Source organism: Podarcis liolepis (genome assembly GCF_965112155.1).
Source record: "Podarcis liolepis genome assembly, chromosome: 2".
NCBI classification, from domain to species: domain Eukaryota; kingdom Metazoa; phylum Chordata; class Lepidosauria; order Squamata; family Lacertidae; genus Podarcis; species Podarcis liolepis.
Window position 1 is genome coordinate 124,216,355 of NC_139555.1, and position 24,885 is coordinate 124,241,239.

General features: G+C 47.0%; 3 protein-coding genes across 5 annotated transcripts in view; 2 read left to right on the plus strand and 1 right to left on the minus strand.

The window, feature by feature from the left end:
- LOC310699299 (vomeronasal type-2 receptor 26-like) overlaps positions 1–24,885 on the minus strand; it is a gene marked incomplete at its 3' end in the record, with an annotated part of 299,229 nt that overhangs the window by 156,507 nt on the left and 117,837 nt on the right. The window lies entirely within an intron of this gene.
- Positions 1–24,885, plus strand: part of LOC310701644 (uncharacterized protein) — a 55,854-nt gene that overhangs the window by 16,872 nt on the left and 14,097 nt on the right. The window lies entirely within an intron of this gene.
- On the plus strand, positions 919–24,326 carry LOC310701700 (uncharacterized protein). 3 transcript variants are annotated; one of them, XM_083492981.1, is made up of 5 exons: positions 919–2,040; positions 3,704–3,877; positions 7,016–7,189; positions 18,951–19,124; positions 21,872–24,326. In XM_083492981.1, exons 2-5 carry the CDS (start codon positions 3,745–3,747, stop codon positions 22,654–22,656), a joined length of 1,266 nt encoding a protein of 421 aa, XP_083349107.1. In that variant the 5' UTR covers positions 919–2,040; positions 3,704–3,744; the 3' UTR covers positions 22,657–24,326. The 3 variants fall into 3 exon arrangements, with proteins under 3 accessions (XP_083349107.1, XP_083349108.1, XP_083349109.1); XM_083492982.1 differs by lacking the exon at positions 3,704–3,877; XM_083492983.1 differs by lacking the exons at positions 3,704–3,877; positions 7,016–7,189.

A 24,885-nucleotide genomic window follows, 5' to 3' on the forward strand; every position in this document is an offset into this window, starting at 1 on the left:
AAATATTTTATTGGCAAAGCCGATCAGCCCCTAGGAGTTGGCTCTTGTGCGTCAGAACCGCAAAGGGCTGGGCTGCAGATTCTTCCACCCGGATCTCTGCAACTACTGAGAAGAGTTGAGTGCTGACCATTCCTGGCTCCCTGGAGCAGTCCTTGTTTCTGCTAATAAAGAGTTAGCTTCACATGCTCTCTGTGATTTTTGCTGGCTGGCTCTAGGATTCCATGAATCCAACCCCCGTGGAGGAAGGGGGTGCGGTGGGAATAGGACCCCCACCCCCCGCTTTACTTCAAGTAGATTCCTGTGCAGGAGGAAGATGCCAAGGCAGCTCTGGAGCCCCTCCAGGAAATTCTCTGCCAGCGTCCCCAACCGTCCCCTGGCAATGCTTGGCTGGGCTTCCCTCCCACACCCTCTTCCTCCCAGTCTAATGGATGAGATGATGCCACACACCCCTCACCATTTTAATGTCAATCAACTTTTTTTGGAAGAGGGACAATGGAACCGTGGCCCCTGGGAGTTGGCTCCTGAGCCTCTTTCCACCCCCTCCCTGGGGAGTCAACCCTGAGGGCCCTCTTTGGTGATGGGGACCCTCATCTGAAGGAAAAGGGAGGTCGGGGTTCAAATCCCCACAACGGGGTGAGCTCCCGTTGCTGTGTCCCAGCTTCTGCCAACCTAGCAGTTCAAAAACATACCAGTGCAAGCAGTTGTGGCATTTCTGTGCACTCTGGTTTTCACCAATGTGCTGTACCCCGTCGTGCCAGAAGCGGTTTAGTCCTGCTGGCAACGTGACCCGGAAAAGCTGTTTGGGGTCAAACGCCAGCCCCCTCGGCCTGACAGCGGAGACGAGCGCCCCAACCCCACTGTCGCCTTTGACTGGATGTAACCGTCCAGGGGTCCTTTACCTTTTGAATGTTCCAGTGTTATTGTGCGTGGGGGGAGGGTAATCTCCTGGGGGGGAGGGGCTTCATCCTGCCAGGCAAGCCCTGCAGGTGTTGGGTTCCCACTTTGCAGCTGGATTGCATAGATCCGGGGCCCAGTAAGGGCCCTTTTTGGGGGCCCCTCCCTTCCCCATCACTGCATCTTCATCTCTTTGTCCTCTCTGCCCATCCGCCTCCCTTGCTTGCTCCTCCGGGAGTCTATTTCTGCGAGTCAGGCGGGGGTGCCACCCCCCCTCTATGATGGGGGGGGGCAGTTCTTCCCTGTTCAGTTCTTCCTGTACTGGATCCTCAGGGATCCTGCACCTCAGCCCACAAGACCCCTTTTCTGCAAGGTGGTTCTTTGGCCACTTCTTCCCCGCCTCTGGTTTACAGAAAGCTGCGAAATCTGCACATTCCCAGAGTATGGGGGATTTTCAAAACTGTGGTTATGTTTGGTGTGGGGGAAGAAAGGGGGGGGAGCTGTCTGCGGACAAATGTCCAGGGGTCCTTCACCTTCGCCTTCCCTTTGGTGGGCATCGCACTTCAGTTTCCGCAAAGGGGCCCCTGGGGGTGCAGGGCAGGGGAGCATCTCTTGGCCCCCCAGGGAAAGAGAAATGCGGGTGGAGGGGGGAGAGACTTCCAAGGAAACCCTGCAGGTCCCCAACTTCGCAGCCGGATCCCTCGTACCCTGCCGGTGGGTCCCAGGGAAGGCGCTTCCAGGAAAGGCCCTTTAACATTCAATTATTTAGTCATTTCAAAGTAGGGATCCAGATGCACACGGCAGAATGGTACCCGGGAACCCCCCCACCTCCCTTGTAGTCAGTCTGCATAAGATGGGGGGGGGCCTTGATGCAGAGTCCTTGGCCCAGATGGAGAAGGGAGGGCAGCCCCTAGAGCGCAGAAGCAGGCAGGGAGAGGGAGGGGCGGTCTGGGTGCCCTCGGCTTGCCAAGGGTTAAAAGGAGCAGAGCTGGATTCCTAGAGAGGACAGGAAGGGGAGGGCGGGGGAGGGCAAGGTCCTCCCGAGCAGAAGCCCCTCCCTGCCCAGTCCCTTCCTGCCAGCAAAGAGGAGGCTGCTTTGTTCTCTCTGCTTTGCAAAAACTTCCTCGGTGCCCCTCCTGGAATCCGGTGAGTCTCTTCTCTCTTCCCCCTTGGGGTGCAGCGGGGAGAAGGGGGGTCCCAGGGCTGCAAGGGAGGAGACATCCCCACCCCGTTCAGCTCATGCATGGGGGGGGGAGACCCCCAAGTCAGGGAGCAGAGGGTCCTGCCCCCAATTCCTCTCTGCCAAGCCAGGGAGGGGCTGAGTGTCCAGCAGGTCTGCGACTCTCTTCTTCCTTTGGATCAAGATGCTGCCTTCCTTGTTGGGGGAGTCTCCTTCTTTGGAGGTCTTTAAGCAGAGGCTTGACAACCATATGTCAGGAGTGCTCTGATGGTGTTTCCTGCTTGGCAGGGGGTTGGACTCGATGGCTCTCGTGGTCTCTTCCAACTCTAAGATTCTGTGATTCTATGATTCTATCCAGCCTTGCTCAGCTCAACATTTTTAGAAAGACTCATGCCCCTCCTGCCTTGGCAAGACACTGGGGTGAAGCTGCCATGTCATCAGCATCCTGTGTGAATGATAACAACAACAACAAAACAACAACAACAACAATAATATTTACCTGCTACCCAGTTGACTGGGTTTTCCCAGACACTCTGGGCGACTTCCAGCACATATAATATACAGGGCTGCCTTCAGGTGTCTTCTAAAGGTCACAGAGTTACTCATCTCCTTGACATCTGATGGGAGCGTGTTCCACAGGGAGGGGGCCACTACCAAGAAGGCCCTCAGCCTGCTTCCCTGTAACTTCTCTTCTTGCACTGAGGGAACCACCAGAAGGCCCTTGGTGCTGGACCTCAGTGTCCAGGCTGAATGATGGGGGTGGAGATGCTCCTTCGGGTATCCTGGGCCAAGGCCGTTTAGGGCTTTAAAGGTCAGCACCAACACTTTGAAAGTAGATCCTTTAGGAGCGGTCTTACATGGTTCCAGCAGCCACTCCCAGTCACCAGTCTAGCCTCCGCATTCTGCAGAACACTAAGTGAATGACACAGAAGTTGCTGCAGACTAAAGTTAGAAAAGCTTTAATTGCTACATATGGTATAAGGAAACATGATATGGAATTAAGGGAAATGATGGTGTTGACCTGGAGTGGTTACAAAATTTCTGGTCTCTCCCCGAGTGCCATGGGCCCTGCTCCAAAGAGAGCTTCTCTAAAGAAAGCACACCCAAAAATCACTCCATTTTGCGTGAATAAGGAAAATGAGGAGGTGGCTAAGAAACAGCAGGAGCCAGATCCTATTCCCAGCCTTCTAGGGTCTCTCAGCAGCTCTAATGAGGAACAGAAAGAGGTTTGGGGCCCAGCCAGCTCAACTGCTAAGGCATCTCTTGCACTGAGACGTGGGGGCACCTACATGTAATAGCTACTCGGCTGTATTCTGCCCATGCTCTGGGGCTGCAGTTTTCAGGCTTGGGGACAGAATTGTGCCTGGTTTTTGCACCAAGTTCTATCCATAAGCCCCACTGAGTTCAATGGGGTCCACTCTCAGGTCACTAGTGTGCATACCATGCCATCCTTAAGAAGTGGGGTGAGGTGCAAACAGATTAAGTTGGAATCACTGGAGATGTTTCAAATGGGGTTTCTGTCGGGAAGGGGCTGCCCCATTTGTGCTTCTGCAGGAGCAGGGGAATATCTAGGGCAGGAGAATCCCTGCAGGGCCTCTGAGGCTCCCTTTGCTTCTTCCTCTCTCCCAGGGCCCTGCAGCTTGTGGTGGCTTCTCGACTCCTCAGGAAGGATGAGAGAGACTGAATCTGTAAACCGGACGAGGATGGAAGGGGGAAGATGGACAGTTGACCTGGCCAGGTTGTCTCCTGCATCCCTCCTCACAGCCTCTGAGTGTTGCCTCCCAGGGACCTCCAAGAGATCTGGTGAGTCCCAGGGGAGGGGAGATGAAGAGGTATTGCGGCTTGTGTATCATTCGTGAACAGTCTCTCACCTCTCCAGTCTGCCTTCCAACTCCGTCAAGACCCGGATGAGAGGGGGGGGGGTGCGCCGACACTTTTTCAGAACATAAAGAAACAGAAACAGTAGTTTGCTGCCACCACTTCCTTATCTTAGAACAGCCCTGAAAAGTAAGCTAAGGAAGGAGATTATTCTCCAGTTTTTCCAGACTGCCCCACACTGTGTCACTTTTCTGTGTCACAGACAGAAATCCACCAGGCTCTGGTAGGCGACTAAGCGGTCAGGTACTGGTTTGGCTTCCCCGGCAGAAAGGCATAAGAGACAGTAACAGGGAAAAGTCCTTTTTCCAGAATTTTTTAAAAACCAAGATTATTCAAATTTTTCAATATCACTAACTACAGAACATACTCACAACGAGAATGAAAGTGTGAAACAGAACTGTTCTCCGCATTCCTGGCATCAGGGCAAGTCCTCTTTGCAAGACAATGGTCTCACATGGCAAGGTATGTTAGGGAATTGCAAGTTGGCTTCCTTAGGATTTATCCCCTTTGAACCCACATGGATTCAAAACTCAAAAGCCAATCAGTTCTTTAGATTAATTAGCAACTCGCCAATGGTTAGATAGAAGAACAATAACTCAGGCTTCTTAGGAGCCTCGACAGCCGAATCCTGTTTATCAAAAGGCCTTGAAGATGAAAAGCATTCCCAAAGCCAGACCAGATTCTTTGAGTTGTAAATTAAGCTTCATAACCTTTTTCACACAGAAAGGGCATCTAAGATAGCCAGGTGTCAAGACTACAAATCAGCTAGGAACTTCCTTCCTGCAGATGGAGAAGATAACTTATTCACACTCTTTGAGACAGAAAGTCTGCAATTAAAGAAGCAGATCATAGAATCATAGAATCATAGAGTTGGAAGAGACCACAAGGGCCATCGAGTCCAACCCCCTGCCAAGCAGGAAACACCATCAGAGCACTCCTGACATATGGTTGTCAAGCCTCTGCTTAAAGACCTCCAAAGAAGGAGACTCCACCACACTCCTGGGCAGCAAATTCCACTGTCGAACAGCTCTTACTGTCAGGAAGTTCTTCCTAATGTTTAGGTGGAATCTTCTTTCTTGTAGTTTGGATCCATTGCTCCGTGTCCGCTTCTCCGGAGCAGCAGAAAACAACCTTTCTCCCTCCTCTATGTGACATCCTTTTATATATTTGAACATGGCTATCATATCACCCCTTAACCTCCTCTTCTCCAGGCTAAACATGCCCAGCTCCCTTAGCCGTTCCTCATAAGGCATCGTTTCCAGGCCTTTGACCATTTTGGTTGCCCTCCTCTGGACACGTTCCAGTTTGTCAGTGTCCTTCTTGAATTGTGGTGCCCAGAACTGGACACAGTACTCCAGGTGTGGTCTGACCAGAGCAGAATACAGTGGCACTATTACTTCCCTTGATCTAGATGCTATACTCCTATTGATGCAGCCCAGAATTGCATTGGCTTTTTTAGCTGCCGCATCACACTGTTGGCTCATGTCAAGTTTGTGGTCAACCAAGACTCCTAGATCCTTTTCACATGTACTGCTCTCAAGCCAGGTGTCACCCATCCTGTATTTGTGCCTCTCATTTTTTTTGCCCAAGTGCAATACTTTACATTTCTCCCTGTTAAAATTCATCTTGTTTATTTTTGCCCAGTTCTCTAATCTGTCAAGGTCGTTTTGAAGTGTGATCCTGTCCTCTGGGGTGTTAGCCACCCCTCCCAGTTTGGTGTCATCTGCAAATTTGATCAGGATGCCCTTGAGTCCATCATCCAAGTCGTTGATAAAGATGTTGAATAAGACCGGGCCCAAGACAGAACCCTGTGGCACCCCACTAGTCACTCTTCTCCACATTCCAAGAATTCTACAGTGTTTGGCTCTCCCATAATGCTCTTCTTTAGCATGAGCCAAAGTTTTACCTTAACTAAGAGCCAGTGTGGTGTTCTGGTTAAGAGCGGTAGACTTGTAATCTGGTGAACCGGGTTCGCGTCTCCACTCCTCCACCTGCAGCTGCTGGGTGACCTTGGGCCAGTCACACTTCTCTGAAGTCTCAGCCCCACTCACCTCACAGAGTGTTTGTTGTGGGGGAGGAAGGGAAAGGAGAATGTTAGCCGCTTTGAGACTCCTTCGGGTAGTGATAAAGCGGGATATCAAATCCAAACTCCTCCTCCTCCTCCTCTTCTCCGATTTCCCAACTTCATTACAAACTCTTTATTGGTAATATATAGAGATAAATTGAGGATTTTTACAATTTTATAACATGCAGATAAAATTATGTGTTGTGAAACCAGAGAGAGGAGCTGGGGGAAGTCTTGGGGGTGGGGAGGGATTTTTTTTTCTTTTTTAAGGGGAAATGGGGGGGAATAATGTGGATGATGTATTTTTGTTAAAATTGTTATGTTGGAATTCCTAATAAAAACATGTATTTTTCTTTTAAAAAAGGAATTAAGGGGAAAGATGGTGTTGACCTGGAGGGGTTACAAAATTTCTGGTCTCTCCCCGAGTGCCACGGGCCCTGCTCCAAAGAGAGCTTCTCTAAAGAAAGCGCAACCAAAAATCACTCCATTTTGCGTGAATAAGGAAAATGAGGAGGTGGCTAAGAAACAGCAGGAGCCAGATCCTATTCCCAACCTTCTAGGGTCTCTCAGCAGCTCTAATGAGGAACAGAAAGAGGTTTGGGGCCCAGCCAGCTCAACTGCTAAGGCATCTCTTGCACTGAGATGTGGGGGCACCTACATGTAATAGCTACTCGGCTGTATTCTGCCCATGCTCTAGGGTTGCAGTTTTCAGGCTTGGGGACAGGATGGTGCCTGGTTTTTGCACCAAGTTCTATCCATAAGCCCCACTGAGTTCAATGGGGTCTACTCTCAGGTCACTAATGTGCATACCATGCCAGCCTTACGAAGTGGGGTGAGGTGCAAACAGATTAAGTTGGAATCGCAGTAGATGTTTCAAATGGGGTTTCTTTTGGGAAGGGGCTGCCCCATTTGTGCTTCTGCAGGAGCAGGGGAATATCTAGGGCAGGAGAATCCCTGCAGGGCCTCTGAGGCTCCCTTTGCTTCTTCCTCTCTCCCAGGACCCTGCAGTTTGTGGTGGCTTCCCGACTCCTCAGGAAGGATGAAAGAGACTGAATCTGTAAACCTAGCGAGGATGGAAGGGGGAAGATGGACAGTTGACCTGGTCAGGTTGTCTCCTGCATCCCTCCTCACAGCCTCTGAGCGTTCCCTCCCAGGGACCTCCGAGAGATCTGGTGAGTCCCAGGGGAGGGGAGATGGGGACATGGATGGATGGGGCTGGAGAGGTACTGGGGCTTGCTCATTTTGGGGGTGGGGGGAGGCAGGCGGGCGGATGGAGTTTGAGAAGGTGGGCACCTTTTTGGGCTCCTCCACCTGCCTTCCAGCGCCTTTGACATCTGCAGGCAATTTGAGCCAGGAATACGTCACAGCTCCCCGGCCACCGCGATGTATTGGTGCCAGTACTGTGCTCTGAATACCTTACCAATGTCAGAGAACTCACTGATCCATCGCGCAGCACTAGAAGCCATGATTCTTTAAATTACCTGATCCTAATTTCAAGATTGACTGCAGATGGGGCCTCTGTGTTTCACCTTTTACTTTTCTTTTAGGAATAACTTTTCATTTTCTTTTAAAAACAAGGATCATATAGGACTAATAAATGATACAAATATGTAGACTGAGTCTTCTCAGTCTTCTCATATGATTCTCAAAACTAGTAGAAGTAATTTGCAGGAATTTCTATAACATATGGTTCATCGTTAGTGGTCAGTGTATCAGTTCTGAGTTCATGAATTGGTTTAAATTGGGCGGGGGGAGGAGGAGAGATAGGAGAGAACAGAGCAACAGAACAAGTGACTGATCCATTGCACAGCACTAGAAGCTGATCCTAAATTCTTAAATTACCTGATCCTAATTTCAGGATTGACTGCAGGTGGGGCCTCCGTGTGTTGCCTCATTATCTTTTCTTTTTGGAACAACTTTTTATTGCTTTTAAAAGCAAGGATTATAGGACTAATAAATGATACAAATGTATAGACTCATTCTTCTCATGTCATTTGAATATCTCAAAACTTGCAGAATAAATTTGCAGGAATAACATGTCGTTCCTCGTTGGTGATCAGTGTATGAGTTCTGAGTTCATGAATTGGTATAAATTTAAACAAAAAAGACAGCGGAGAACAGAGAACATTCAACTTTGCATAGCCGAATTCCTAGTCAAAAGCTCTTGTGGCCGTTGTGCTTAGATTAAGTGTGAGTAATAGTCATTTTCCATCTTACGTTACTAATTAAACTATCCTTATTTTTCGCTCTATCGGACACACTTTTTCCCCTCCAGAAATGAAGAGGAAATGTTTGTGCGTCCTATGGAGCGAATGCAGGCTTTCGCTGAAGCCTGAAGGGCGATAGGAGTCGGTGCGCAGCGGGGGTTGGCGCTGCACACCCGTGCTTCAGGCTTCAGGCTGCTATCTGCAAGCCTTCGGAGCCTGGCGGGAACTCCTGCCGCGCTCAAAAGGCTTGTGGATAGCTGCCTGTTCTGGGGACGGAGGCTAAAAACGAAGCCAAGAGAGCTAGCGGGATCCATCCCGCTCGCTGTCTTGGCTTCTGCCAAAGCTGCCCGCAGCCTCTCCCGGCTGGAGAGTTTGCGTGCGACTAAAGAGGAAGCCAAGACAGCCAGCAGGATGGATCCCACTCACTGTTTTGGCTTCTTTGCTCTTTGGGGCTGGGGGGGATATTTTTTTTTCTTTATTTCCCCCCAAAGACTCGGTGTGCCCTATGGTCCGGTGCACCCTATGGAGCTAAAAATACGGTATACAGAGTTGGTCTCCTCATGAAAATGAGAGGAGATTCAAAGCGAAGAAAGATATTTAGAAAAAAGTTTAAATTTAGACCAAATTTAGATTGAGGCAACAGCTGATGGGGAGTGTGCAGGTGAAGATGTTCCTGCTTGTTTCAGAGGAGGCAGGGACGTTGCTGGATCCCGACAAGAGAGCTTTGCGTAAGGAAGTCAAGGAGGAGAATTGTGGGATCATGGACCCTCTCATTAAACATTAATTTTCAAATTCCATACATACCTCTATTTCGGGGTGGCCAACTTCCAAGAGACTGCAATCTACTTGCGAGTGATATACCCCTGTTTTTGAGGGGTTCAGGTCAAAGTTGTTGAGCTTTTATTAGCAACTCACCAAAGGAGCGCTGGGGGGAGGGGACAGCCCCCAGCCTCGGTTTGTAAGCCCTGTCTTCCATTCACCAACAATGGAGGGAGGATCCGGGAGGGGGCCAGCGATTGACCAAAACCTCGCAAGGATCTGCCAGTAGATTGTGATCGACCTGTTGGACACCCCTGCTCTATTTGATGAACCTCCACTATTTAGAAGGAGACCAACAGCATCTGGGATTCTAACATCCACACCGTGAGCCCTGAATGGAGGGATATCAACTGTTTTCTCTGTGAATATTCTTCGTCTTGTCATGCCTTTTAAAACAATGACCAGGCTTGTCTGAACCACCCAGGCCTTCTTAAATGTGGGCTTGAGAGTTTTTAGGGACGTTGAAGTAACTTCTGTCAGGTTTGTTGTTTTGGCTTCTGTTTGCATTTGATTGACCAAAGAGATGACTGACCTTGCATATGGGGTGGATTCCAGGATTGAGCCAAATCAAATCTATCCCAAATAAAAGCCAAGCAATATGTCAGTTAATATAATAATAATAATAATAATAAATTTTATTTATATCCCGCCCTCCCCAGCCGAGCCGGGCTCAGGGCGGCTAACAACAGTCAAATAACAATCAAATAATAACACATTCTAAAAATATTTCATTATAAAAATTAGTTAAAATCAAATTGATGGCAACCGATTAAACAAAATTCTGTGCAGGTTTGCCGGAGGAGGGAGTCAGGCTGCGCCCTGACCAAAAGCTTGGCGGAACAACTCTGTCTTGCAGGCCCTGCGGAAAGATGTCAGATCCCGCAGGGCCCTAGTCTCTTGTGACAGAGCATTCCACCAGGTTGGAGCTGCAGCCGAGAAGGCCCTGGCTCTAGTTGAGGCCAGCCTAACCTCTCTGAGGCCTGGGACCTTGAGGGTGTTATTATTTGTAGACCGTAGGTTTCTCTGTGGGGCATACCAGGAGAGGCGGTCCCGTAGGTACGAGGGTCCTAGGCCGTATAGGGCTTTAAAGGTTAAAACCAGCACCTTAAACCTGATCCTGTACTCCACCGGGAGCCAGTGCAGCTGGTATAGCACCGGATGAATGTGATCCCGCAGCGAAGCCAACAAAGGCAACGTAAACATCTAACTTCAGTCCTTCCCTTATCACAAGTATTCATTAACTTTGTTCAATGATGGATGTGAACCACGTCCCCTTCGCTCTGAGTGGTGTTGGGGTCCGGGGCAGCAATGCAGAGTTAGCACGACTTACCCTAACATGGCAGTGCATTGATGGGGGAGGGGTCGGGTGGTGGGTTTGATGGTTCTGTGTCATCTGTGCCCCGGTCACAGTATGCTGGCAGCGTGGCCCATTGGTTTCAAGAGAGTCAGGCACCCCTCAGGTGTGCTGAAATGTTGGGTGATTGAAGATGCCACACATCTACAATGCCGTTAAGTTAGACTTCAAGGCTGTCCTCTTGAGGCTGAAACGGAGCACTCTCAAGTCTCTTAGTGAGTTGGGGGGGCGGGGAACTCTGTTCAATAATCTGGAGCTCCATTTCTTCCTGAGGCGATAATTATCTTCTCTCTTCATTAAAGATGGTGATGAATGGGAAGGGAAGAACAAGGGGGACCACAACAGAATCCACATATCAGAGTATGGAGAGAACATTGGCCAGAGCTCCCAGTCCACCTCCCATCAACGAAAGAGCTTCATTCGGAGGGATAGCCTCACTTCACATGAAAGAATTCACAGAGGAGAGAAATTGTATCACTGCAGAGAATGTGGAAAGAGCTTCAGTCGAAAGGATAATCTCACTCGCCATCAAAGAATTCATACGGGGGAGAAACCCTATCAGTGCTTTGAATGTGGAAAGAGGTTTCGTCAGAATGGGGATCTCACTACCCATCAAAGAATTCATTCAGGGGAGAAACCCTATCAGTGCTTAGAATGTGGAAAGAGCTTTAATCAAAGCGCACAACTCACTTGCCATCAAAGAATTCATACAGGGGAGAAACCCTATCAGTGCTTAGAATGTGGAAAGAGCTTTAATCAAAGCGCACAACTCACTTGCCATCAAAGAATTCATACAGGGGAGAAACCCTATCAGTGCCAGGAGTGTGAAAAGAGCTTCAGTCACAGGCATACTCTCACTTCCCATCAAAGAATTCATACAGGGGAGAAACCCTTTCAGTGCCTGGAATGTGGGAAGAGCTTCAGTCACAGGCAGAGTCTCACTTCCCATCAAAGAATTCATTCAGGGGAGAAATCCTTTCAGTGCTTGGAATGTGGAAAAAGCTTCAGTCAGACGCAGGGTCTCACTTCCCATCAAAGAATTCATACAGGGAAGAAACCATATCAGTGCTTCGAATGTGGGAAGAGCTTCCGTAACAGCGATAACCTCACTACCCATCAAAGAATTCATACAGGGGAGAAACCCTATCAGTGCCTGGAATGTGGGAAGAGCTTCAGTCGAAAGGACAGCCTCACTTTGCATCAAAGAATACATACAGGAGAGAAACCCTATCAGTGCTTTGAATGTGGGAAGAGTTTCAGTCAAAGCCCCCATCTCATAATCCATAAAAGAATCCATACAGGGGAGAAACCCTATCAGTGCTTGGAATGTGGGAAGAGCTTCAGTCAACGCCCCCATCTCATAATCCATAAAAGAATCCATACAGAGGAGAAACCCTATCAGTGCTTGGATTGTGGAAAGAGCTTCAGTCACAGACAACATCTCACTTGTCATCAAAGAATTCATACAGGGGAGAAATCCTTTCAGTGCTTGGATTGCGGAATGAGCTTCAGTCACAGCCACAGGCTCACTTCCCATCAAAGAATCCATACGGGGCAGAAACCCTTTCAGTGCTTGCAATGTGGAAAGAGCTTCAGTCACAGCCAAAGTCTCACTTCCCATCAAAGAATCCATACAGGGGAGAAACCCTATCAGTGCTTGGAATGTGGGAAGAGCTTCAGTCGAAAGGACAGCCTCACTTTGCATCAAAAAGTTCATACAGATCAGAAACCCTATCAGTGCTTGGAAAGTGGAAAGAGCTTCAGTCAAAAGACCAAGCTCACTTTGCATCAAAAAGTTCATACAGGGGAGAAACCCTATCAGTGCTTGGAATGTGGGAAGAGCTTCAGTCAGAGCCAGAGTCTTGCTTCCCATGAAATAACTCATACAAGAGAGAAAACCTCTTAGTGTTTGGAATGATCTTTAGGAGAAATCTCCTTTTGTGTTGCTTGAATCACCTCTTTAGATTCATTGAAGAACTTGAGAAGGACTTATGTAAGTCTGAGAATGTCCAGGGGATTGGACCATGCTCTATATTCAGGGGGGAATCCATGGAGAGGAGTCCGATATAGGGCTTAAGTCATCTGGGCATTGGTCAGATTGTCATAATTACAGACATACTTACTGGTTTGGACAGAAGTGATTCTTCCAGGGGAGGTGGTAACTGTGAGATTACAGGTGCTCTTGCCAATATTGTCCAAACGTCCAGTAAAACTTTGACACAGCAGACCGAATGTTTACCCGCTGAGGTTGATGTATTGGGAGTTTAGGTTTAGGGCCGTGTGGTATTGCTTAATTGTATGTGGGGTCCCTATAAAGGGAATTTCTTCCTCTAGGTGGGAGGGAGACTGGTCAAGTTACCATCAGTTGAATGCAACATTTAAGTTAGATTTTAAAAAATGGAATTGCAGAACAAAACTCACAGTTTGAAAGCTTGTATATATGCTAAGGGAAAACTTCAAATGAAGTTTGCCGAAATCTACGCTTGCGACATGGGCTGCTATATGTCGAGATTTTCCCGGACATTTCAGCAATTTCCGCCCAGACGCTGTTTACAATTCTGGATGTATGGCAACCATGTCTATATACAGTGGTACCTCGGTTCTCAAACAGCTTAGTTCCTGAACAACTTTGAACTCGAATGCTGCAAACCTGGAAGTCAGTGTTCCAGTTTGCGAACTTTGCTTCGCAAGACGAACGTGCTCCTGAGCTTCTGTTTTCACTGTTGCGCTGCTAATCTGCGCCCCCCCCCCATTGTAATCAAAGCCTTCCATTTTCAATTGCAGTGTTCGGAGGTGATATTTGGAGCTTATATCTGGTGCTTTTTTTTTTGCTAAAAGAAATTGTGTTTTTATTTGGCTTTTTCCTTTTTGTGACTGTGGCTTGTTCTCTGTTTTTGATTGATTGTGTGACTGCGGCAATGTATAAAAGCCCCCCATCCAAACAATGTCTATCAATCAGTGCAGGTAAGAAAAAATAATAATTTGAATTTGAATCTAAAGTACTGCCTTCTTTCTTTTATAGTACAGTACATTGATTATTGCTTTCATTTTATGGATCAGTGCTCTCGTTAGATAGTAAAATTCATGTTAAATTGCTGTTTTAGGAGTTGTTTTTAAAAGTCGGATTGATTAATCTGTTTTGCATTACTTTCTTTATTTAAAATTTATTTTATTTTATTCGAGTTTAGGATTTCTTACATACATATATTATGTTCTTACAATTTTTAAATTTTCTCATACAATTTTTAAATTTTAAATTATACCCATTGTCATGAAATCATAGAATCATAGGATCATAGGATCATAGAGTTGGAAGAGACCACAAGGGCCATCGAGTCCAACCCCCTGCCAAGCAGGAAACACCATCAGAGCACTCCTGACATATGGTTGTCAAGCCTCTGCTTAAAGACCTCCAAAGTAGGAGACTCCACCACACTCCTTGGCAGCAAATTCTACTGTCGAACAGCTCTTACTGTCAGGAAGTTCTTCCTAATGTTTAGGTGGAATCTTTTTTCTTGTAGTTTGGAACCATTGCTCCGTGTCCGCTTCTCTGGAGCAGCAGAAAACAACCTTTCTCCCTCTATGTGACATCCTTTTATATATTTGAACATGGCTATCATATTACCCCTTAACCTCCTCTTCTCCAGGCTAAACATGCCCAGCTCCCTTACCCGTTCCTCATAAGGCATCGTTTCCAGGCCTTTGACCATTTTGGTTGCCCTCCTCTGGACACGTTCCAGTTTGTCAGTGTCCTTCTTGAACTGTGGTGCCCAGAACTGGACACAGTACTCCAGGTGAGGTCTGACCAGAGCAGAATACAGTGGCACTATTACTTCCCTTGATCTAGATGCTATACTCCTATTGATGCAGCCCAGAATTGCATTGGCTTTTTTAGCTGCCGCATCACACTGTTGGCTCATGTCAAGTTTGTGGTCAACCAAGACTCCTAGATCCTTTTCACATGTACTGCTCTCAAGCCAGGTGTCACCCATCTTGTATTTGTGCCTCTCATTTTTTTTTGCCCAAGTGCAATACTTTACATTTCTCCCTGTTAAAATTCATCTTGTTTTGGCCCAGTTTTTTTTCACGTCTGCCAGGTCTCTTCCAACTCTATGATTCTGATTCTATGACCTGGAGTTCTTTTAATACTCTTGGATGCAGAGTTTAGACTCTTTAAACTTGGGAACAGATATTTGGCTCCATGACCAAAATGACCAAAAGGGTCAGCTTCTAGAGGACTGGAAAGATCATGATTGTACTTCCCCTACCCTCAGCCCTAACCCTGTTGATTATTTTTTGTTATGAGACTGAGTGTTTGGGGCTGATGCTGTAGCATTCTTGTCTGGGGGCTTGATGGAAAAACAGAAAAGTGTCCCTCACCTAACTCTCCAATGCCCTTCAACAAGAATGCTGTAGGAAATATTGCTAAGCCCAAAGGGAGCCAAGAATTTGCTTCAGCTCCACAACAGCAGCAAGAAACTCACCATCAAATCACACATCATGTCCAGGGGCACAGCCTACACCACATAAAACTTGGATCCACGCCTGCCTGGCCATGCCGTGGCCCAAAAACGTGGTTCCGAAGCATCTCATAACACAGAGAAGCATCCGAGGAAGGAGAAGCCCTGTGGAGTGGGGAGATACAGCCCCCCCCAAGTGTGGAGACTGGAGGGGAGACCCTCTCCCACCATCTACCCAAATACAATTCCCAGAGTTCCCTGGCAAGAAGGGCGGATTGGTGACCACTCTGGGAATTCCAGTCTTTGGGCAGCAGGGCTGAAGCTGTCTCCTTGCAACTCTCAGGGTCCTGAACCAATTCTGGCTCCCAGGATTCTTGGGAGGAGTCCCTAGGGCCGGGTGAGATCTGGTTTCCAACCTTGTGATGGATCAGCAGTTAAAAATCTTCCCCCTCCCAGCTGAGCCAGTGCACAGACTGGCATGTGCCACTCTTGGGAGCAGGAGCTGCATCCAGCATTAGATTAGATTAGATTAGGACATTAGATAAATTTATTGTCATTGTCCGTATATACACAGTATACACAACAACGAAAATCAAACACCCACCCAAAGACCGGGTTCACATATACATTTGCACGTATCTCCGAACTCTCATCCTATTTAGACATAATCTATAAAACATAACATAATCCAGAATATAGCATGACCTATTAAAGGCATAACATAACCTAAAACCTATCTCATTCCTTCTACTCCCTGCCTACTAAAGCCTTGCTCAGCTCAACATTTTTAGGAAGACCATGCCCCTCCTGCCCTGGCAAGGTACTGGGGTGAAGCTGCCATGTCATCAGCATCCTGTGTGAATGATGATGATAATAATAATATTTATCTGCCACCCATTTGACTGGGTTTCCCCAGACACTCTGGGCTGCTTCCAGCACATATAAAAACATAATGAAACATCAAACATTAAAAACTTCCCAATACAGGGCTGCCTTCAGATGTCTCCTAAAAGTTGTGTGGTTCTTTATTTCCTTGACATCTGATGGGAGCGTGTTCCACAGGGAGGGCGCCACTACCAAAAAGGCCCTCAGCCTGCTTCCCTCTAACTTCTCTTCTTGCTCTGAGGGAACCACCAGAAGGCCCTTGGTGCTGGACCTCAGTGTCCAGGCTGAAGGATGGGGGTGGAGATGCTCCTTCGGGTATCCTGGGCAGAGGCCGTTTAGGGCTTTAAAGGCCAGCACCAACACTTTGAAAGTAGTTCCTTTAGGAGCGGTGTCACATGGTTCCAGCAGCTACTCCCAGTCACCAGTCTAGCCTCCGCATTCTGCAGAACACTAAGTGAATGACACAGAAGTTGCTGCAGACTAAAGTTAGAAAAGCTTTAATTGCTACAAATGGTATAAGGAAACATGATATGGAATTAAGGGCAAAGATGGTGTTGACCTGGAGTGGTTACAAAATTTCTGGTCTCTCTCAGAGTGCCACGGGCCCTGCTCCAAAGAGAGCTTCTCTAAAGAAAGCACAACCAAAAATCACTCCATTTTGCGTGAATAAGGAAAATGAGGAGGTGGCTAAGAAACAGCAGGAGCCAGATCCTATTCCCAACCTTCTAGGGCAGGGGTCTGCAACCTTTAAGACAAAAAGAGCCACTTGGACCCGTTTCCGAAAAAACAACAACAAATGTTGCAAAAACATTGCAACATTTAAAACAAATATAACACTGCATATATTGTTTCTGGCCTTAATGCTATATATACAGGATCGTGCAGTCAGCTGTCAATCTCAAGAAAAAAGGACAAATTAATAGCTAATTAAAATATTTAATTTACAACCAGGTAACCAGGTTAATGGGACTTTTGCTCCTGAACCTCAGTGCTCAGTGTCTGCACATCAGGGCTGTAAGACGTCACCTTCATTTTCACACAGGCTTGCAAGCTGTCATCTGTGAGGCGTGATCGGTGTTTGTTTTTAATATAGTTCATGTTGGAGAAGACCTGCTCACATACATATGTGGAAGAGACCACAAGGGCCATCGAGTCCAACCCCCTGCCAAGCAGGAAACACCATCAGAGCACTCCTGACATATGGTTGTCAAGCCTCTGCTTAAAGACCTCCAAAGAAGGAGACTCCACCACACTCCTTGGCAGCAATTCACCAAACTTTCACCAAACTTTCCCCTGCTTAAGTTTAAAAAGGGGCTTCAAGCAACTAAAAAGGGGCTTCAGGCAACTAACTCCACGTGGAATTCCACGCGACCGTGACTGCATAATCAATGCCACAAAATGCCAAAGAAAATTAACCAGGGCCCCAGTGAACCATAAATCATAATCAGTGCCTGATGTAAATAATAATTAATAATGAGGGCCCAATGTCATCCTCGTCATTATAAAAATAATCCCTCTCTTCTCGCCGCCCAGCCTCCCAAGAAAAAAACCCCACTTCAAACGGTCACAAAGCACAAATTCCACGCGACCGCAACTTGCTATGCCCAATAACCAATGCCCCAAAATGCCATAGAAAATTAATCAGGGCCCCAGTGTACCATAAATCATAATCAGTGCCTGATGTAAATAATATATAATAATGAGGCATTCGTCATTATAAAAATACCTTTTTTGACACTTTTTATTATTTCTTTGTTTGACCCCTCAGAATTACTCCTCCTCATAGAAATAAACATTAAATTAACAAGTTACCTTTTTTTGAGTGTGTGTTCTTCACTCCCCTTCAAAACAGTGACCAGTGTATATGCCCCCTTTCAATGCAGCCTGCTTACAAAGGCGGGACGACAAAGACCAGCAATAAGTTGTTGCATAACGTTAAGGAAAACAATTCACCAAACTTCCCCCTGCTTAAGTTTAAAAAGGGGCTTCAGGCAACTAAAAAGGGGCTTCAGGCAACTAAAAAGGGGCTTCAGGCAACAAACTCCCACGTGGAATTTCCTATAGTAAGATGGCGGCCGCCTCAGAAGACCACATGGGCAGATAAGATGGCTGCTGGGACAATCCGGTTACCCAGCAACAGCACAGCTGATTCCGACGCTTTTGAAAGCAGCCGGCAAAGCAAGTGTTGGAGCTCCGAAGCCACCTAAACCCCACAAGGAGAATGCTGCGCATGTGACCAAATAGCGAGGACTTACTTTGCTAGAGACAAGCCCCAACGCTACCACAAGCCTCCCTCTCTTCGCGCCGCCCAGCCTCCCAAGAAAAAAACCCACCTCAAACAGTCACAAAGCACAAATCAGTAAACATAATAAACATTAAATTAACAAGTTACCTTTTTTTGAGTGTGTGTTCTTCACTCCCCTTCAAAACAGTGACCAGTTTTGAACAGTGGCTTCAGGCAACTAACTCCTCCGCCTCCTCCCCTTGCGCCCTCCCCTTGCGCCCTCCCCTCACGCCCTCCCCTCGCCCCCGCCCCTCGCCTCCTTCCCTCGCGCCCTCCCCTCGCCCCCGCCCCTCGCCTCCTTCCCTCGCGCCCTCCCCTCGCCCCCGCCCCTCGCCTCCTTCCCTCGCGCCCTCCCCTCGCCCCTCACCTACTTCCCTTGTGCCCTCCCCTCGCCCCCGCCCCTCGCCTCCGCCCCGCGCCTCTGCCCCGGAGCCGCAGCAAAGGCTTTAAAGAGCCGCATGCGGCTCTGGAGCCGCAGGTTGCCGACCCCCGTTCTAGGGTCTCTCAGCAGCTCTAGTGATGAGCAGAAAGAGGTTTGGGGCCCAGCCAGCTCAACTGCTAAGTCATCTCTTGCACTGAGACGTGGGGGCACCTACATGTAATAGCTACTCGGCTGAATTCTGCCCATGCTCTGGGGCTGCAGTTTTCAGGTTTGGGGACAGGATGGTGCCTGGTTTTTGCACCAAGTTCTATCCATAAGCCCCTCTGAGTTCAATGGGGTCACTACTGTGCATACCATGCCAGCCTTACGAAGTGGGGTGAGGTGCAAACAGATTAAGTTGGAATCACTGTAGATGTTTCAAATGGGGTTTCTGTTGGGAAGGGGCTGCCCCATTTGTGCTTCTCCAGGAGCAGGGGAATATCTAGGGCAGGAGAATCCCTGCAGGGCCTCTGAGGCTCCCTTTGTTTCTTCCTCTCTCCCAGGACCCTGCAGCTTGTGGTGGCTTACCGACTCCTCAGGAAGGATGAAAGAGACTGAATCTGTAAACCTAGCGAGGATGGAAGGGGGAAGATGGACAGTTGACCTGGTCAGGTTGTCTCCTGCATCCCTCCTCACAGCCTCTGAGCGTTCCCTCCCAGGGACCTCCGAGGGATCTGGTGAGTCCCAGGGGAGGGGAGATGGGGACATGGATGGATGGGGCTGGAGAGGTACTGGGGCTTGCTCATTTTGGGGGTGGGATGAGGCAGGCAGGCGGATGGAGTTTGAGAAGGTGGGCACCTTTTTGGGCTCCTCCACCTGCCTTCCAGCACCTTTGACATCTGCAGGCAATTTGAGCCAGGAATACGTCACAGCTCCCCGGCCACCGTGATGTATTAGCGCCAGTACTGGGCTCTGAATGCCCTACCAATGTCAGAGAACTCACTGATCCATCGCGCAGCACTGGAAGCCATGATTCTTTAAATTACCTGATCCTAATTTCAAGATTGACTGCAGATGGGGCCTCTGTGTTTCGCCTTTTACTTTTCTTTTAGGAATAACTTTTCCTTTTCTTTTAAAAAAAAGGATCCTATAGGACTAATATATGATACAAATATGTAGACTGAGTCTTCTTAGTCTTCTCATGTGATTCTCAAAACTAGTAGAAGTAATTTGCAGGAATTTCTATAACATATGGTTCATCGTTAGTGGTCAGTGTATCAGTTCTGAGTTCATGAATTGGTTAAAATTGGGCGGGGGGAGGAGGAGAGATAGGAGAGAACAGAGCAACAGAACAAATGACTGATCCATCGCGCAGCACTAGAAGCTGATCCTAAATTCTTAAATTACCTGATCCTAATTTCAGGATTGACTGCAGGTGGGGCCTCCGTGAGTTGCCTCATTATCTTTTCTTTTTGGAACAACTTTTTATTGCTTTTAAAAGCAAGGATTATAGGACTAATAAGTGATACAAATGTATAGGCTCATTCTTCTCATGTCATTTGAATATCTCAAAACTTGCAGAATAAATTTGCAGGAATAACATGTCGTTCCTCGTTGGTGATCAGTATGAGTACTGAGTTCATGAATTGGTATAAATTGAAACAAAAAAGGGTAAACAGCGGAGAACAGAAAACATTCAACTTCGCATAGCCGAATTCCTAGTCAAAAGCTATTGTGGCCGTTGGGCTTAGATTAAGTGTGAGTAATAGTCATTTTCCATCTTATGTTACCAATTAAACTATCCTTATTTTTCGCTCTATCAGACGCACTTTTCCCCCTCCAGAAATGAAGAGGAAATGTTTGTGCGTCCTATGGAGCAAATGCAGGCTTTCGCTGAAGCCTGGAGGGCGATAGGGGTCGGTGCGCAGCGGGGGTTGGCGCTGCACACCCGGGCTTCAGGCTTCAGGCTGCTATCTGCAAGCCTTCGGAGCCTGGCGGGAACTCCCACCGCAATCAAAAGGCTTGTGGATAGCTGCCTGTTCTGGGGACGGAGGCTAAAAATGAAGCCAAGAGAGTTAGCGGGATCCATCCCGCTCGCTGTCTTGGCTTCTGCCAAAGCCGCCCGCAGCCTCTCCCGGCTGGAGAGTTTGCGTGCGACTAAAGAGGAAGCCAAGACAGCCAGCAGGATGGATCCTGCTTACTGTCTTGGTTTCTTTGCTCTTTGGGGCTGGGGGGGGGGAATAAATTTTTTCCCTTTATTTCCCCCCTAAAGACTAAGTGCGCCCTATGGTCCGGTGCACCCTATGGAGCTAAAAATACGGTATACAGAGTTGGTCTCCTCATGAAAATGAGAGGAGAAATGAGAAGTGAAGTAAGAGATTTATAAAAAAGTTTAAATTTAGACCAAATTTAGATTGAGGCAACAGCTGATGGGGAGTGTGCGGGTGAAGATGTTCCTGCTTGTTTCAGAGGAGGCACGGATGTTGCTGGATCCTGACAAGAGAGCTTTGCGTAAGGAAGTCAAGGAGGAGAATTGTGGGATCATGGACCCTCTCATTAAACATCAATTTTGAAATTCCATACATACCTCTATTTCGGGGTGGCCAACTTCCAAGAGACTGCGATCTACTCGCAGAATTAAAAACTGGGAGTGATCTACCCCTGTTTTTGAGGGGTTTAGGTCAAAGTTGTTGAGCTTTTATTAGCAACGCACCAAAGGAGCGCTGGGGGGAAACCAGCCTCCAGCCTCGGTTTGTAAGCTCTGTCTTCCATTCTCCAACAATGGAAGGAGGATCCGGGAGGGGGCCAGCGATGGACTGCGATTGACCAAAACCTTGCAGGGATCTACCAGTAGATAATGATCGACCTGTTGGACACCCCTTTTCTATTTGATGAACCTCCAGTATTTGGATGGAGACCAACAGCATCTGGGATTTTAACATCCACACCGTGAGCCCTGAATGGAGGGATATCAACTGTTCGTGAATATTCTTTGTCTAGTCATGCCTTTTGAAACAATGACCAGGCTTGTCTGAACCACCCGGGCCTTCTTAAATGTGGGCTTGAGAGTTTTTAGGAAGTTGAAGTAACTTCTGTCAGGTTTGTTGTTTTGGCTTCTGTTTGCATTTGATTGACCAAAGAGATGACTGACCTTGCATATGGGGTGGATTCCAGGAATGAGCCAAATCAAATCTATCCCAGATAAAAGCCAAGCAATATGTCAGTTAATACCAGCCAACAAAGGCAGTGAAAACTATTGTAAGGCCTCACATCTAACTTCAGTCCTTCCTTTATCACAAGCATTCATTAACTTTGTTCAATGATGGATGTGAACCACGTCCCCTTCGCTCTGAGTGGTGTTGGGGTCCAGGGCAGCAATGCAGAGTTAGCACGACTTACCCTAACGTGGCAGTGCATTGATGGGGGAGGGCTCGGGTGGTGGGTTTCTTCCTGAGGCGATAATTATATTTTCTCTTCATTGCAGTTGGTGATGAATGGGAAGGGAAGAACAAGGGGGACCACAACAGAATCCACATATCAGAGAAATCAAATAAATATTCAGAGTATGGAGAGAACATCGGCCAGAGCTCCCAGTCCACCTCCCATCAACGAAAGAGCTTCATTCGGAGGGATAGCCTCACTTCACATGAAAGAATTCACAGAGGAGAGAAATTGTATCACTGCAGAGAATGTGGAAAGAGCTTCAGTCGGAAGTATAATCTCACTTCCCATCAAAAAATTCATACGGGAGAGAAACCCTATCAGTGCTTTGAATGTGGAAAGAGGTTTCGTCAGAATGGGGATCTCACTACCCACAAAAGAATTCATACAGGGGAGAAACCATATCAGTGCTTGGAATGTGAAAAGAGCTTCAGTCACAGGCAGAATCTCACTTCCCATCAAAGAATTCATTCAGGGGAGAAACCATATCAGTGCTTCGAATGTGGGAAGAGTTTCAGTCACAGGCAGAATCTCACTTCCCATCAAAGAATTCATACAGGAGAGAAACCACATCAGTGCTTGAAATGTGGAAAGAGCTTCAGCCACAGATCACATCTCACTTCCCATCAAAGAATTCATAAAGGAGAGAAACCATACCAGTGCTTGGAATGTGGGAAGAGTTTCAGTCACAGAAATAATCTCACTTCCCACCAAAGAATCCATACAGGGGAGAAACCCTATCGGTGCTTTGAATGTGGAAAGAGCTTCAGTCACAGCTGCAGTCTCACTTTACATCACAGAATTCACACCAGAGAGAAATCTTCTTAGTGTTTGGAATGTGGGAAGAGCTTCAGTCAGAGTGCCACTCTCTTGGCCCACCAAATAATTCATACAGGGTTGAAAGCATATCAGCGCATGGAATGTAGATAAAATTTCCCTCGTAAAAAAGTCAATTCAAGAACTCACAGCAGGGTGAATAATAGATAGATTTGGAATCTAGTCCAACTCCCGCCAATGCAGAAATCTCATTTCAAGCATCCATGACAGATGGCCATCCAACTTCTTCTTAAATACCTCCAATGAAGGAGAGTCCTCTCTCTTCTGAGGGAGTTCCTTTTCACTGCTGGCTCTTATTATCAGAAAGTTCCTCCTGATCTTTAGGAGACATCTTCTTTTGTGTTGCTTGAATCACCTCTTCAGATTCCTTCATGACCTTGAGAAGGACTTCTGTATGTCTGAGAATGTCCAGGGGATTGGACCATGCTCTATATTTGGGGGGAAACCCATGGAGAGGAGTCTGATATAGGGCTTAAGTCATCTAGGCATTGGTCAGATTGTCATAATTACAGACATACTTACTGGTTCGGATGGAAGTGATTCTTATTCAAGGGGAAGTGGTGACCCTGAGATTACAGGTGCTCTCACCAATATTGTCCAAACGTCCAGTAAAACTTTGACACAGCAGACCAATACCCGCTGAGGTCAATGTATTAGGAGGTTAGGTTTAGGGCCGTGTGGTATTGCTTCATTGTATGTGGGGTCCCTATAAAGGGAACTTCTTCCTCTAGGTGGGAGGGAGACTGGTCAATTTACCATCAGTTGAATGTAACATTTAAGTTAGATTGTTTTAAACGGATTTGCAGAACAAAACTCACAGTATGAAAGGGAGTTATTAGGCTCCAGGGTTAAAATATTATCTAAATGTTACTGGAGTGGGATACAAAGAATGAAATGATAAAATCATGAATGAGAAGCTGGGCCAGAGATGTAGGACAAAACATTGACTTTGCTTTATGGGAACAACTGTGGAAAGTAAATTTAAGGTTTGCATCTAGCTACATGCTAAGGGAAAATTTCATGAAGATGATGCAGAGGAGTCAATCAAGATCATCAAGGGTCTGAAACCAAGCCTTATGAGGAGGGCTTGAAGGAACGGGGGTGGGGGGCGTATCTATTTCAAGTGAAGTTTGCCGAAATCTACGCTTGCGACATGGGCTGTCATACGTCTCCTGTGACATGACTGCGACAATGTCCGACGAAATAAGTTCAAACAAATAAGTATTCCATGCCTCTACTGTCCATTTTCCTCTCTCTTTCCAACCTAAAGCTATCGTTGCCTTTCCCGCTAATATCATAGCTTTGAAGGTAAACTGGTCACCTTTCTCTGTTGCCATGTTTCCAAGTATATCCATTGTCATAAAATCAAAATCTATTGAGAGCTTCACTTTAAAAATTTCATTAATAACATTTAGGATTTCCCCCAGAATTCCTTTACCTCTGGGAATTCCCTGTACATATGGGAAAACCATCCCTTGACTTATTCACAGTGCCAACAGCTAGAATTCAGTCCTGCTACCATATTAGCAAGCTGGGCTGGAGTTATGTACCATTTTAGAAATAATTTTAATTTCAGCTCTCTAAATTTGCTTACTTTAATCTCATCTGTTCCTTTCATTATCCTTTCAACCTTTGCTTCGCTAACTTGTTCTTCCTTACTCCACATCTTTTGAATAAGTTGGGTTGTCTGTTCATTTGTTTGTATCGTTCCTCTATTGGCTCTTCTAAACTCCTATTTCCTGTCTCTTGGACTTTGGAAATTTTGTTGTATAGTCCTCCAATTTTTAACCAATATTGGTTACCTATATTCTCTATTACTTCCTAAGAAGAAGAAGAGTTTGGATTTGATATCCCGCTTTGTCACTACCCAAAGGAGTCTCAAAGCGGCTAACAATCTCCTTTCCCTTCTTCCCCCACAACAAACACTCTGTGAGGTGAGTGGGGTTTAGAGACTTCAGAGAAGTGTGACTGGCCCAAGGTCACCCAGCAGCTGCAAGTGGAGGAGTGGAGACGCGAACCCAGTTCACCAGATTACGAGACTACCGCTCTTAACCACTACAACACACTGGCTCTCCTTTAAGGACTCTCCTCTATACATACCTTTAACTATATGATATCCCAGATTTTCTTCAAAGTCTGGTATACCTGCTTTTGCAGCTTCTTTCTAGAAAATTTAATCATTACATTCCTGGGGGATTTTCTCCCCATGGGCCTTCGGTA

Coding starts and splice junctions, on each gene's coding strand:
- LOC310701700 (XM_083492981.1), top strand. CDS start 3,745: ATGAGAGAGACTGAATCTGTAAACCGGACGAGGATGGAAGGGGGAAGA. Junction 7,190..18,950: donor AGGGACCTCCGAGAGATCTG/GTGAGTCCCAGG, acceptor CCTCTCTCCCAG/GACCCTGCAGCTTGTGGTGG. Junction 19,125..21,871: donor AGGGACCTCCGAGGGATCTG/GTGAGTCCCAGG, acceptor TCTTCATTGCAG/TTGGTGATGAATGGGAAGGG.